Genomic DNA, 13,794 nt, shown 5'->3' with positions numbered 1-13,794 from the left:
CAAAAAAATTCATCTTATATCATAAAAATACTCAACGTGTATTGAAATATTGTTCAACATTTATCACAAAAATGTTAAATGTGTAGTTAAAAGTTGTTCAGTGTACATTACAAAAATGTTCAATGTATATTTAAAAATTGTTCTGCGTATCTCACATAAAATGTTCATTGTGTATTTAATATTGTTCAGCATATTTCACAAAAAAATTAATGTATATTTAAAATTTGTACACTATACATTACAAATATGTTCAAATTCAATTTAAAAATGTTCAATGGTCGAAATTTCAAATGCTATATCCTTTTTCGTTTTTTTGTGTACTTTGTTTTCAAGAAAATGTTTTTGAAACTCCAAGTTTTGTTCATGATTTTGAAAATTGTTCCCATTTTCAAATTTTATTCATGTTTTAGAAAACTGTTCACATTTCAAAATTGTTCATCTTATATCATAAAAATGTTCAACGTGTATTGAAATATTGTTCAACGTTTATCACAAAAATGTTAAATGTGTAGTTAGAAGTTGTTCAGTGTACATTACAAAAATGTTCAATGTATATTTAAAAATTGTTCTGTGTATCTCACATAAAATGTTCAATGTGTATTTAATATTGTTCAGCGTATTTCACAAAAAAATTAACGTGTATTTAAAATTTGTACACTATACATTACAAATATGTTCAAATTCAATTTAAAAATGTTCAATGGTCGAAATTTCGATTTTTTATCTAGCCCTACATTTACTTCTTAAATGTTCGCGCGGCCAAGTAATCCCTTGAACTCAGTGGTGCGAGTGGCAAAGAATAGTTGCTTACGAGAGTGGGGTCTTAAGTTCGATTCCTAGATGGATCTTTTTATGGGATCACTCCGACACACCCACACACACCTCGATCACCTTTCTTGTGCATTTTTTGGAAAAAAAAAACACGTGTTCATCACATAGCAGCTTGCAACGGCTATAGGGAATCTACGTGGCAATGGCCTTGCACCTAGATCCACGCGACGGTTGCGAACGCGTTCACCAGGGTTTGTCTCCTAGCGAACGTCCGTCAAATAACCTTTTTGATTATTATTTTCCACCCAAAATTCATGATATATGCGTAGGTACTGACCAACCGTGGGAGCTAAACTGGTCTGGGCCGTTTCACTTTCGTGTTCGGTAGGCGCACGATCGCGTTTAGAGCATCTCCAACCGGCGTTTAAAAAGAGCTCCGCGTACTAAAAAATCGTTTTTTAGGCGCCGAACAGCTCCAGCAGAAGCTGTAGCTTTAAAAATTTTCGCGCGCACGCTGAAAAACGCTATCACACGCAGCATATTTTGGGCTCTGGATTGGACGCGCTTCACAATTTACATTGTGTTCTTTTTGGGCGCACGCTTTTGGGCTTCTGCTAAAACAATGTTGGGTCCAGCGCATTAAAAGTGCTACAGTGGCGCGCTAAAACTATTTTAGGGCGCAGAATTTTTGTGCACCTGTTGAAGATGCTCTTAGGAATTTAGGATCCTCCCTCCCTGGCGAGCGTATCTTCCGTCGCGCTAAGACTCCCCTGGAAGTGAACGTTCGCTCGTTATTCCGGTCCTTGAAAAAAGGGCAAATCAGATCGTCAATAATACTCCCTCCGGCTAGGTGAGTAAGTCATCTTACGAAACCAAATAATCCCAAAACACTTAGACGCGGTGCATTAACTTCTATCTCGTTGTTTGTTTCTTCACATATCAACCAATAAAAGACAAGGGGTGTGCATGTTTTTAATGACTTGAGACTACCAAACATGACATGCAGTGGTTAGTTCATTGCATGCAATGCTATTAATTAGCAAATAAACATTAAGGTCTCTTGTTTTTCCCTCCTCCTTGGTCACGGTGCACAATCTAAGATGACTTACCCATCTAGACGGAGGGAGTACGAAAATATGATAAGAAGTGACCTGACTTGCGGTGAGATTTATCACTTTCTTTTCATCGGTTGCAATTCTTTGTCTGTAGTACTAGCTTACGAAGCTGACCGCTTGATTTTATCCCTTTCTTCTCTTGAGCCGTGGGCCAGAGCTAGACATAATTGTGACGCTGCAAGTGGCATCTTGTGTGAACACTGCTTAAAAAAAGGAGAACTTTTACTTGAACTCTAGTTTGCATTTTAGCGTTTGGGCGGTTGGAGCCTGGTGGCACCCGCGGCCGGCCGGCGCGCGCCCGCGACACGCCCGCACACATACAAAATCCACGCCCGACACCCGTATCCTCTCCTCCCTCCGATCCCCCGCCGCGCGCATCCCACTCTCCGCCCGCTCCCTCCCTCCCATAAACAAACACCGCTCGGCGCTCGCTTGGCGCATCCTAGCACTTGCTTAGCTAGCTACCTACCTTGCTGGTCCTCGTGATCTTTGCCTCTTGTCCCCGTTCGACGCCTCCGAGGAAGAGCGCGCGCGCGCACGCGGCCGGCGCCGCCGAGGAGGACCGCGCACCACCGGCCGTCCCGTCCATCTCCGGCGCGCGCCTCGTACGTGACTGGCCGTGAGCTCGTGATCTCCATGCGCGTGCTGCGTCCGTGGTCGCGTGGACGACGATGGGACTCGTGGGCGGGATCCTCGGCTTCGTCCTCGGCCTCCCCCTGGGGCTCGCCGCCGCCTACCTCGTCTACCTCCGCTTCTTCGCGCCCCGCCGCCGTCTCCAGGTGAGTTCCGTCGCTCGATTTGCTAGCTCCTCCAACGGATCACCATGTTGCAACTTGCAACCATACAACGCGGATCAATCAGTGCGCTTCGGTCTCCGCGAGCAATTCACTCCCACACGCCGCAGGCACCAGCACGAACAGAAATCGATGGAATTCAGCCGTGGCCGCCGACCGACGCCATACGTGCGTTCATGCCGGTCACCGGCCCCCATCCTCCCATCCCGATCGGATTTGGGCTGATAGGGACGTCTTGATTAGTCTACTACAGTTTCAACTCCGGTGGGATATTGCCAAATCATGTGACGTATGAGTCTCTGGCCAGTTCAGTCGTGCGGTGCTCGAAGGTCCATGCCTTAGCCAGGTGGTTTTCTCCTGCTCTGACCAGGCACACGAGTTGGCGACGAACCATTTTCCAGCAGGTTGCTGGCTTGCGTATCCGATTCCCAGTTTGCCATATTCCTCGATCTGCCCCTACATGCTTGCTTGCTTCCCGGCTGATTCGTCATCAATTCTGACCAACTCCCAGCGGCTGACCCTTTATTTTAGTAGTACTATACGATGTAAAAAATTAATGCAGTTTCCCCGCAATTTATTTGAAAAAGTTAATGCATTTGGATTATTTAGAGATAATGCAATTTCTTTAGAAGAGATAATGCAGTTGGAATTAATAGTGCTACTACTTGCGGTATTGCCAAAATGAGGAAGCCAATAAAGAGCCGAGAGTTATTGCGAGCCGCACAAACTGAAAATTCCAAAAAATTAGATGACCTGTACTAATAAACTGAAAAGGAGGGAGTGGAGTCCGCTCAAAATAGGATAGAGGGGAAATTTAAATTGGGAACTTGCCATAGGAATCCACCGTAATACATTGTTGAAACCTTTTCCGCTGAGAAGATAAAAAGTGGTTCTCAAGAAAAAAGCCGAATTGATTACTTTATTAAAAAAGGATAGTACTAGGAAAGAATCAGATACACCATGTGAAGTTAAGAAAAGTCATAACCAAAAGCTTTTGCAGTGACGCTATGTTACATAAGTTGAAAAGATTCCCAACAAATATACTCGTTTGCCACAGATTTATCTGTATTGAGCATTACCTCAGTCCTAAAAAACTTATCTTAGATTTGTTTAGATACAAATGTATCTAACACTAAAATGTGTCTAAATACATCTGTATGTAAACAAATATAAGACAAGCATTTTGGGGCGGACTCAGTATTCACCTGCGTATTTGTTGGGCTGGGCTTTTTCAGTACGGGCTTTAAAAATACCGGCCCTAAAATCACAACTTAGGCATTGTCTGAAATAAATAATAAAGGTTATTCCCTATTTAATAATAATAATAATAATAATAATAGTTTAAATATTTTTAGGGTTTATATTACTATTGCTATACTTCAATTAGGATCGGTTTTTGGGCATTTAGGCTCTCTTGGCTTATGGGCCAGTTTGTCAGGCTTATTTGGAGCCCGAGTCAGGCCCTACCCGTCGGCTTTGTGTTTGGGCTGTCAGGCCGGGTTGCCCATGGCCAGTTTAAGTATCAAGCAATATATTAACTGGACGACTTGCCTTTCTAGAGTCAAAAGGAATTGACGACAACTAGAGCAAATTTCTGCAGAACAAAACAAAACTAATGCTAGTTTTTTCCTGTAAAATAAAAAGAATATATGTAGGGTATAAGTACAATTTTTTTCCCTTTTTAAAGAAAAAGATATCATCCATGAATTGTGAAAAAACACATAATGACTTTTTCTAGTTATGTGCATTCTTTAATATGATTTTTTTTCATAATTTTTCAAAACAAAAGAATGTAATAAAACTTGTTTTTTTTACATAATTCATCACTCCCACAACAAATAAGCATCCTATTGTTATAGTAGAATCATTTTCCAGGTTGCTGACTTGCGTATCCGATTCCCATTTTACCATATTCCTCGATCTGGCTCTACATGCTTGCTTGCTTGCTTCCCGGTTGTCATCAATTCTGACCAACTGCCAACAAGATATGGCTAGGCCTTTTATTTTAGTACGATGTAAAAAAGTTAATGCAGTTTCCTGCCAAAAAAATAATGCATTTGGACTTTTTAGGGATAATTCAGTTTTTTTAGAAAAGATAATGCAGTTGGAAATTAGTAGTACTTGCTATTGCCAAAATGAGCAAGCCAATAAAGAGCCAAGAGTTATTGTGGGCCATGCAAACTGAAAATTCCAGATTTCTTAGATGACCTACTAAACTGAAAAGGAGGGAATAGAATACTTGAAATGTGATAAGAGTGAAAATCCAACTTGGGAATTTGCTATAGGAGTCCACCGCACATTGTTGTTGAAACCATTTCCGTTAAGAAAATAAAAGTGGTTCTCAAGAAAAAAAGGTATGAATCCCACTCGCCGCCCGCTCCGCCCCATAAAAACACGGGAAACCCCGCTCGCTTGGCGCCGTTCGACGCCACGGAGGAGGAGCCTCCCGGCGGCCCATTGCCGACGGGCTCGGCCGGCGCTAGCTCGTGACCTCCATGCGGGTGCGTGGACGACGATGGGACTCGTTGGCGGCCTCCTCGGCTTCGGCCTCGGCCTGCCCCTCGGGCTCGCTGCCGCCTGCCTCGTCTACCTCCGCTTCTTCGCGCCTCGTCGCCACCCCCAGGTGACCACCCCCTTCTCTCTCCCGCGCAGTGCACTTTCCGTGGTTCCGTCGCCAGATTAATCAATCAATAAGCTCTGACCGATCGATCATGGTGCCGTGATGACACCACGGTTCGAGAGGTTCACTTCGATCTCCCCTAGCAATCCAGTCCCCTACCAGCTGCCAACGCACATCTACCGATCGGTCGAGGCCGTGCATGCAGCTGGTCAGTGATCACCGACTCCCATGGATTTGACAGGGACGCCATTGGACGTGGCGGGCCGGGATAGGGCCGGCGTCCGGTCCTCCAGTCTAGTTTCAGTTCGTGCGTCGTGCGTCGTGCCGTGCCGTGCTCAAAAAGCCCTGTGGCGTCGCCGAGGTGCTTCCGCCTGCTCTGACCAGGCACGTCGTCGTCCCTTCTGTTGGTTGGCAAACGTACAATTCTCCAGCTCGATCCGGGCATAGCTTGCCGCCCGCTCGCTTGCGTATCCGGTTCCGACTTTGCCGTATTCTCCTGGCTGTCAGCGATCGATCTCGTACTGCCGGCCAGGTAGACAGACAGGTCCCTTTAACCGACGACGATGGGACTATTGCTCTACAAGGTTTGTCTAGGAGGTCAGATCGAGTTCCAAAGGAGGAGGAGGACGGCGAGCTGACGTTGATCGGGACTCGAGAACAAATATGACCAATCTATGCACGTCGGTGCGAAATCCCCGTGGGGTCTTTGTTGTTTATAAGAGGAGCGATTGCTTTCGGTGCGAAGTGATCAGATTGCTGCAGCCTGCAGATGACTACACAAATGAACGCGTGGCGCCATTATAGATCGGCGTGATGTGAAACGGCTTCGGTTGATGGTGTCGTATTGCTTTTTTTTTTGAAATGATATTGCTTTTCTTGGTAGGATCATAGGGACCATCTGTTCAAAATTCTTGTTTTAGATTTGTCTAAATACAGATGTATCAAGTCACATTTTAGTATTAGATACAACCATATCTAGACTAATCTAAGACAAGAATTTTGGGATGGAGGGAGTATAATTTGGGGATTCGTCATGAAAATCCAGCCTACTTTGTTGAAACCTTTTCGCTGAGAAGAATAATGGCTTGCTTCGTCAGAGAAGAAAAGAAAAGAAAGAATCAAATCCAAGGCGTTGAGTAAAAGCAAAGTCAGATGTCATAGCCACCTGTTTTACACTGACTCGATCTATGTTACTGAAGGTAGTAAAATTTGTAACGACTACTGCACTTTGCCAGCAATTGGAGCGGTATACCAACTTGACATTCCAGAGTCCACGACCATTTTGGGTCAAAAATGAGTCCGGGCCAAAAGCCCACATACTTTAGGGCATGTACAATGGTGCTATCTTAGGAGTGCCATGTAGGATAAATGATGAGGTGAAGGAGAGAGAACTTATAAGAAAAGGCTTGTCTTCTCTTATTTAAGAGAAGACAAGAGATGATCTCTTAGTACAGTTTGTCTCACCATGTTTTAAGGAATGACAAATTATTGAAGATAAGGCTAAGATATAACCCATTGTAGATATATTTTTTTGTCATCTCTAAAATACATGCAAGACTTAAGATAAGACCGCCTTATCAACCATTGTACATGCCCTTACAACCATCAAGTTTTGACTTTTGGGACAAGTTCATGTTTTTCTTTTCAGCATAAATTTGGGTCTATTCCTCCAAAATAATTTTTTGGTGTTACAGTTTACCAATACAAACTCAGAAACACTATCTGAAATCCGGCGCACCAACAAGCAGTGCTACCTCCAAAACTCTGTTTTGATCACGCTCACTGTACCAAACGAAATTTAGCGTGGATTTAGTATATACCCAAAAAAAAGAAATGTTCAAAACAAATCCCACCAGTCGCTATTGTAATATGTTTTAGGTATTTTAATATAGAGTAAATACGGGCTGAAAAGAGTGAACAAGTACACTAAAATGCGTCTATATATATCTAAATTAGAAATTTTTATAAGTACACAGAGGGATTATTTTAGTACAATTTTGAAACTCCTTTTCTATCGGGCCATTTCTTTTGCGAGGATACTATCGGGCCATTTCACCTCCGAGCGGTTGTTGCCTCAAAAAAAAAAATCCAAGCGGTTTTCTGCCATTTTTTGATGACGTGGAAAGTAACTTGTTTACGTGGATTGACATGTCACCCGTATTTGCCACCTCAGCTCCTCCTCAATCGCACCTCTCTCTCCCCACCCCCACCCCCTCCGCCGTGGCTTCCGCACCTCGGCGATCGTCTTCTCCGGCACGGCATGAGCAGCAATGGAAGGAAACACAAGGCCCCGAGCAGTAGGCATAGCCCACCAACCACCGCTTCCTTTTTTTTTTTCGAAAAGGAGGAAAACCACCGCTTCCCTGAACACGCAAAGCCCACCCCTCCCTCTGAGTCCCGAGCGCGATGCTCCAATCTAGACGGCCCCGCCGCGCTCCACCCATCCTCCCGATCCTCGTCCATGCCAACGATGGCATCTACAAGAGTGGCGCATCCAAGTCCCCGGCGCGCGCAGCCTCGGTCGCGCCGACATCGGTATTACGGCGTAGGCGGCCAGCAACTCGTGACCGCACCGGCGCCGATGGAGGTTGGCGGGCGCGACGACTGAAAACGATTTTAGTGCCCTTCTTTTCCCTTGGTACGCGATTTGAGATTGGCCTTTTGTTAGGTTTCAGTAGACTAGGGTATTTTCGATCATGCTATTTGCTGAATGAAACTCTGTTCAGTATGACAGTATCGACCCTAAAGGCCCCTGACACATTTAAAGAACATGCTGCCAAAGTAATTTGTGTGATTGGCTACATATGACAGATGTTCCAGTTATTAGCAGTTCATGTGAAATGGAATTACATACATCTTTAACACCAAATCGACAAACAGCCCAGTTTCACTATGAAACTATGCGAGATGAAACTGTTAGTGTAGTTAACGACAGTGTATCGCGGTCGGTCGACAGTTTCTCTTATAGTCAGACTATGCAAAATGATCAGCATTTATATTCCAATCTGATTTTTCATGATTGACTTTTGCAGGATCCTGTCATTAGACCTCTGCGAGATTTAGATTATGAGACGTTACAGACGATGGTACATGACATTCCGTTATGGGTCAAGTATCCAGACTATGAACGGGTTTGTACTCGGCACACTACAGTGTCATTTATTTACCCATTGTTGTTTCAGTTTTATATTTGCCGTAATGCAACCTTTGTTATGTTGTCAAAAGTACTGCAAGTGGCTAACTCATGCCATTTCATTTATTTTTGCAGATTGATTGGATGAACAAGTTTATTTGTGATATGTGGCCTTTCCTGGATAAGGTTCTTTTAACGAATGTTCTAGAGTGTTATTCATTGCTTCGTTGATCTGTATGATGTGTGAATTTTTGTTACAAACATGATCAGCCTAATAGTTCTCCTCTGTTTATAACAGGCGATATGCAAAATAATAAGAGGTGTAGCAAAGCCAATATGTGATCAGTATGTTGGAAAATATGGCATAGAATCAATTGAATTTGGAAACTTAACACTTGGTGCTCTTCCACCTACACTCCAAGGTCTGTAATTTCTTTTAAACCTATTCTGATGCAATCCTTTCAGTGGGGACAACAAGATTATCTCCTCAAATGATGCCTACCACACAAAGTACAATGGCCTTTCATTCTTATAAACCTCAACTAAAATATACGAGTAGATTAAATTAACACGCCAATTCAAACTTGTAATCTGCACTCATCCCTCACTGCAGTCTCACTTTAGTGATGGGAATGGACTTACCAAACATCGTTCAGTCGTAATATAAGATTATTTTAGGAGGCCTTTTGTTAAAAATTAACATGTAAAGCCAACTGTCCCTAGAATTTGAATCTGGATATGCATTCTATACTTCTGTTCCTATACATTTTCGAACCGGGGATAGAAGGATTGTTTTACTTCAGTTCCAACCGTTTCTCCTGATCCTCATGTAGGGTTTGAAGATGTTTGGTCTGATGATCTCCCTTTACATTTCCTTGGTTAAACAAACAGGAATTAAAGTTTATGAAATGCGAGAAAAAGAACTGGTAATTGAACCTGTGATTCGGTGGGCTAGCATAGCAAATGTAACTGTGAATGTGAAGGTGCATTCTTTCAAATTATCCGCCCAGGTCAGTTTTGTTCCTGCCTGCATTATACAGACGATGTGTTTAGGTACTTTTCATTATACAAACCTCTGACGTGATCATATTGCTATTTTCAGCTTTTGGATCTGCATATAATGCTGACACCACGAGCGACTCTGAAGCCACTTGTGCCAAGCTTTCCCTGTTTTGCCAGTGTGTGTGTTTCACTAATGGAGAAGGTAGAAATATGTTTCTTTACTGTACAGATGTGCACACAACTTCTATCATGTTTGCAAGCAGCAATCAACTAGGTTCGTAACAACTTCACTAAAAAACTGACTCAACTGCTATTATTATGAAGCCGCATGTTGACTTCGGATTGAAATTCCTGGGTGGAGATGTCATGGCGATTCCTGGTTTGTATCGGTTTGTCCAGGTAGGTGTTATTTTACTCCTTCGCATAATTTTACTGTGTGGACACTGAATTACAACTTCCTGAACAATTCCATAGTTCCTACCTCATTACTGATGGTATATATACTTGGTTCTATTTGGACTTACATAGTTAACTATATTCTTTCTCTTTCACAGGAGCAAATATCAAAGCAAATTGCAATCCTGTATCATTGGCCTAAGGTTATAGAAGTTCCTATTTTAGATGGAGCAAGGTGATATTCTCTAATGATATCCGAACAAGTACCTACCGTCGTGAAAGTTATGCTATATATCAACTTGAATATCCTTCTGCTAATACAAAGTCAAGAGTGACTGATGCTAAAAAAAAAACTAAATTGTATTGATATCCTGCTTCCATACCAACGTATGAATTCAAGCCCTCTTGATTACGATACATTAATATATGATGTCATTATATTCCACACACATTATTCAAACTGTAAGTAACATTATATCTGGAGGAGTGAAAGTTTAGTATTGAAAATTTTAACAGCGATCCTTGGGTTTTGCATAAACATATATGCACTTACCTTTATTCAAGGAAAGAAACCGTGGGGGTAGCTATTAGATAGGTTATTTTGTTTGGTGAAAGGTAGTTATATCGCTAAAATGCTTATTTTGTTTGGTGAAAGGTAGTTATATCGCTAAAATGCTATTTATACACTTTCTTACAGTTGAAACAAGCATTATTCTTGCCTACGGATTTTTTTCCGGTTTAATTTGGATATGAGCATTAATTATTGATACGAAATTTGAATCATGCTGCAGTGGTGCTACAAAGAAACCAGTGGGAGTATTGCATGTTAAGGTAGTTCGTGCCATGAATCTTCCCAAGATGGACTTGCTTGGGAAATCTGATCCTTATGTCAAGCTTCGGCTAAGTGGCGAGAGACTGCCCTCGAAGAAAACCTCTGTCAAGATGAGCAACCTGAATCCTGAATGGAACGAACATTTCAGGCTCGTTGTCAAGAATCCTGAGACACAAGTCCTCGAGCTCCAGATGTTTGATTGGGAAAAGGTTTAGCATGCTGTATGCAACTTAATTACCTTCTGTCATTTTTAATGTATTTCTTAAACCCACATACTATAGATCTGAAGACAGGTTTTCTTGTCATTCTGAAAAATAGTCCATTTGCTATGTTTTTCTGCTTTAAAACTTGCCAGAGATTCAGATACTAACCAGTTCTCTTGTTATGATTGTGCAGGTCAAAATGCATGATAAAATGGGTGTGCAAGTGATTCCCCTCCGCTTGCTTACTCCTTACGAGAGCAAGTTGTTCACACTAGACCTTCTCAGAAGCATGAACCCAAATGATCAGCAAAACAAGAAGAATAGAGGAAAGCTTGCCGTGGAACTGACATTTGATCCTTTCAGAGAGGAAAACAGCACGAGTCCTCTGATTTCAGATGGTGAAGGCAATATCAGCTTAAAAAGGGATGTCCCGGACGGTGGTGGGGTGCTGTTAGTTTCGGTCGAAAACGCAGAAGATGTCGAAGGGAAGCGTCACACTAATCCATATGCCGTGGTTCTTTTTAGGGGCGAAAAGAGGGAAACTAAGGTTAGTTTTCAGTTTGGTACTTCCATAGAATTATTTTATTTTTTCAATGACAATTGTCGAACCTAGCAAAGCTGTTTCTTAAGTTCAAACCTATCTCACATGTTGTTATTAGTTCCAGTTTGCAGAAAGGCTAGTTTACGATGACAAACGACCATCTTAAAACATCCATAGTGTTCTATCTGCCATACTTGCCATTATATTAGTTATTAGATGATTTAATACATCAGTTGCTTCCTAGAGCAACTACATACCATTACTAGTAGTAGCATTTTTAGGAGGATCGTAACAAGTGAAACAGTTCTTAAACAGAAATTGATAGCTCGATTTGTTTAGCCAGAACAGAGCAATATATCATTATGCAGTGCTGGATGGAAGAAGCGCGGTAATTCTTCGTAATAGCACTGCATGTCAGCTTGCAGAAACAGAATTGTTACTCTATTTTTGAGAGGGGGGTTGCCAGACTTTTTAGCCAGGTCCCTGTTATCAGTTATCCATTCTGCAAGTGGAAACTTGGGATAGCAGTAGTAGTAACTGACAAGGGCTAGGCTGCTGAAGTGTTGAGTGTTGACAGTTCTGAATCGCTCGACTGTCAAGTTGCAGATAACCGTACAAATATGTTAACCGTGTCTGAATCCGGTAGTAGCGTCCAGACTGCAGAGCAGGTTGTAGATCCTGTCCATGGGGGCTGCCAAGTGTCAACAGTTAACCGAGAAAGTGGTTCACATTGCTAATGACAACACATTGCGTAGTAGTGTCCAGACTGCAGAGCAGGTCGTAGATCCTGTCCATGACGCCTTGTCTGTGCAACAACTGTGGATAAAAAATTCAGAGGAAACAGTTACTGGATTAAAACAGACACATCTGGATGCAAAAGCCCGTTTTAATCTAGGAAGTGTCTCCTCTGAATATAAACTTGCAGTCCATGTACCAAAAGCCACACCACATTCGCAGATTCTATCACCGGCTACCCATTCAAGGATGTTACGTGCCTTACTTGCAGGTGATCAGGAAGGCTCGAGATCCGAGATGGAACGAGGAGTTCCAGTTCGTGGTGGACGAGGCCCCCATGGACGAGAAGATCCACATCGAGATCAGAAGCAGACGCCGCAGGCTCCTCCCGTTCCGCACCCAGGTTTGCTGCTCCCACTTTTTCTTTCCTAACAGCTTGTCTTTGCCGGCCGTCGTTCCCTCTCAGTCTCTGACGCCGGCGGAGCTTCTTTCTCGCGTGTTGTTGTATGGTTTGCAGGAGTCGCTGGGGCACGTGAACATCAACCTGGTGGACGTGGTGAACAACGGGCGAATCAACGAGAAGTACCACCTCATCAACTCCAGGAACGGCAAGCTGCAGCTCGAAATCAAATGGAACACCGTCTGAACCTCCATTTCCCAGACATGCATAGCTTTGCCATATACCCTATGGGGCAACAGTCCCTGTGCACCCTGAGAGGTGTTAGTTGTTGTAGCTTTCTGTCCATGTATATGTATTTTCCGTTTTTGCTCCATTCGGCGATTTTGGCGTGCGGTCTGTGTATAACATCAGTGCGCAGGCCTGGTGTGTGTATGTGCATAGTCATGTGTGTGTCCTGTGAATTAGTATTGTTAACATCTTTTTTCTTTTCTTGAGAGGATGATATTATTGGTAATACCATGATAAAAGGCGCCGCCTCTGTTCCAGGCATCCTTTTATCACGCGCCATCTCTTCGAGGTTGGGTCTTTACGTGGAGAACAGAGCCGGTAGAAATCTAGCCGTTTAGAGAAAATCCTTTTTTTTGAGGGGAACGCAAGAGAAAATCTAGTCGTTTATTGCCAACATGTTTTTTTAGGTGAACTAGCGATTTTATTCAAACATTCGAAACAGGAGGAATACAAGTAATGACATGTGGGCTTCGCGCAATCGTCGGCTTATCTATTTGGCCCATGTGTAAGATGGTAAGATGGATTTGTGGCCCAAACCAAGATAAACTAACTCTTGCTATAAGCGTACGTGATTTCCCTCAAGTTAGGGTTTCTTCCTTTCGGAGGCGATTTCCGCCGCCGCTGAGATCCACTCTTTCTTCCTTCCCGCCGGTCTGCGTGGGGTCCGTCCAGGGTTTCTGTGCCTTGGCACCTTCGTTTGCAGGCGGTTCGGGTTAGGTTCCGTCACAAAAACCTGTTTGTCTCATCAGATCGGGTTAGGGTTAGCAACATGGCTGCGGAAGCTGCGAGCGGATCGGCTACGGCCGGGGGCTCTACTTCTGCATCAGAGATCGAGAAACTAATGGCAGAGCTCGGCCTCCAGGAGGACGACATGGACGATGTCGTGGTCGATGAGGAATCTGTGCCCGCAGATGCAGCAAGATGGTTGTCAATAGCGCGAGTGCACATCGATAAGCCCTATAGC

General features: G+C 43.3%; 1 protein-coding gene across 2 annotated transcripts; it reads left to right on the top strand.

Moving 5' to 3' along the window:
• The first annotated feature begins 2,243 nt into the window (after window positions 1–2,243).
• On the top strand, window positions 2,244–13,056 carry LOC123161154 (synaptotagmin-3). 2 transcript variants are annotated; one of them, XM_044579000.1, is made up of 12 exons: window positions 2,244–2,665; window positions 8,333–8,431; window positions 8,569–8,619; window positions 8,732–8,855; window positions 9,325–9,443; window positions 9,536–9,637; window positions 9,760–9,834; window positions 9,990–10,066; window positions 10,623–10,872; window positions 11,060–11,413; window positions 12,414–12,545; window positions 12,660–13,056. In XM_044579000.1, the coding sequence occupies exons 1-12, from the start codon at window positions 2,558–2,560 to the stop codon at window positions 12,786–12,788; spliced, it is 1,620 nt and encodes a 539-aa protein (XP_044434935.1). In that variant the 5' UTR covers window positions 2,244–2,557; the 3' UTR covers window positions 12,789–13,056. The 2 variants fall into 2 exon arrangements, with proteins under 2 accessions (XP_044434935.1, XP_044434934.1); XM_044578999.1 differs by lacking the exon at window positions 2,244–2,665 and adding an exon at window positions 4,746–5,303.
• The last annotated feature ends 738 nt before the right edge of the window (window positions 13,057–13,794 follow it).

This window comes from Triticum aestivum, chromosome 7B (assembly GCF_018294505.1).
Source record: "Triticum aestivum cultivar Chinese Spring chromosome 7B, IWGSC CS RefSeq v2.1, whole genome shotgun sequence".
Taxonomy (NCBI): Eukaryota; Viridiplantae; Streptophyta; class Magnoliopsida; order Poales; family Poaceae; genus Triticum; species Triticum aestivum.
The sequence above is the reverse complement of the archived record's forward strand: the minus strand, read 5'-3'. Positions and strand labels throughout refer to the sequence as shown.

What these genes read in the sequence shown, in the direction of transcription:
- LOC123161154 (XM_044578999.1), top strand. Translation starts at nt 5,037, where the DNA reads ATGAATCCCACTCGCCGCCCGCTCCGCCCCATAAAAACACGGGAAACC. An exon ending in TGTGGCCTTTCCTGGATAAG is followed by an intron (nt 8,620 to 8,731) that starts GTTCTTTTAACG and finishes TGTTTATAACAG; the next exon opens with GCGATATGCAAAATAATAAG. An exon ending in TCTTCCACCTACACTCCAAG is followed by an intron (nt 8,856 to 9,324) that starts GTCTGTAATTTC and finishes TTAAACAAACAG; the next exon opens with GAATTAAAGTTTATGAAATG.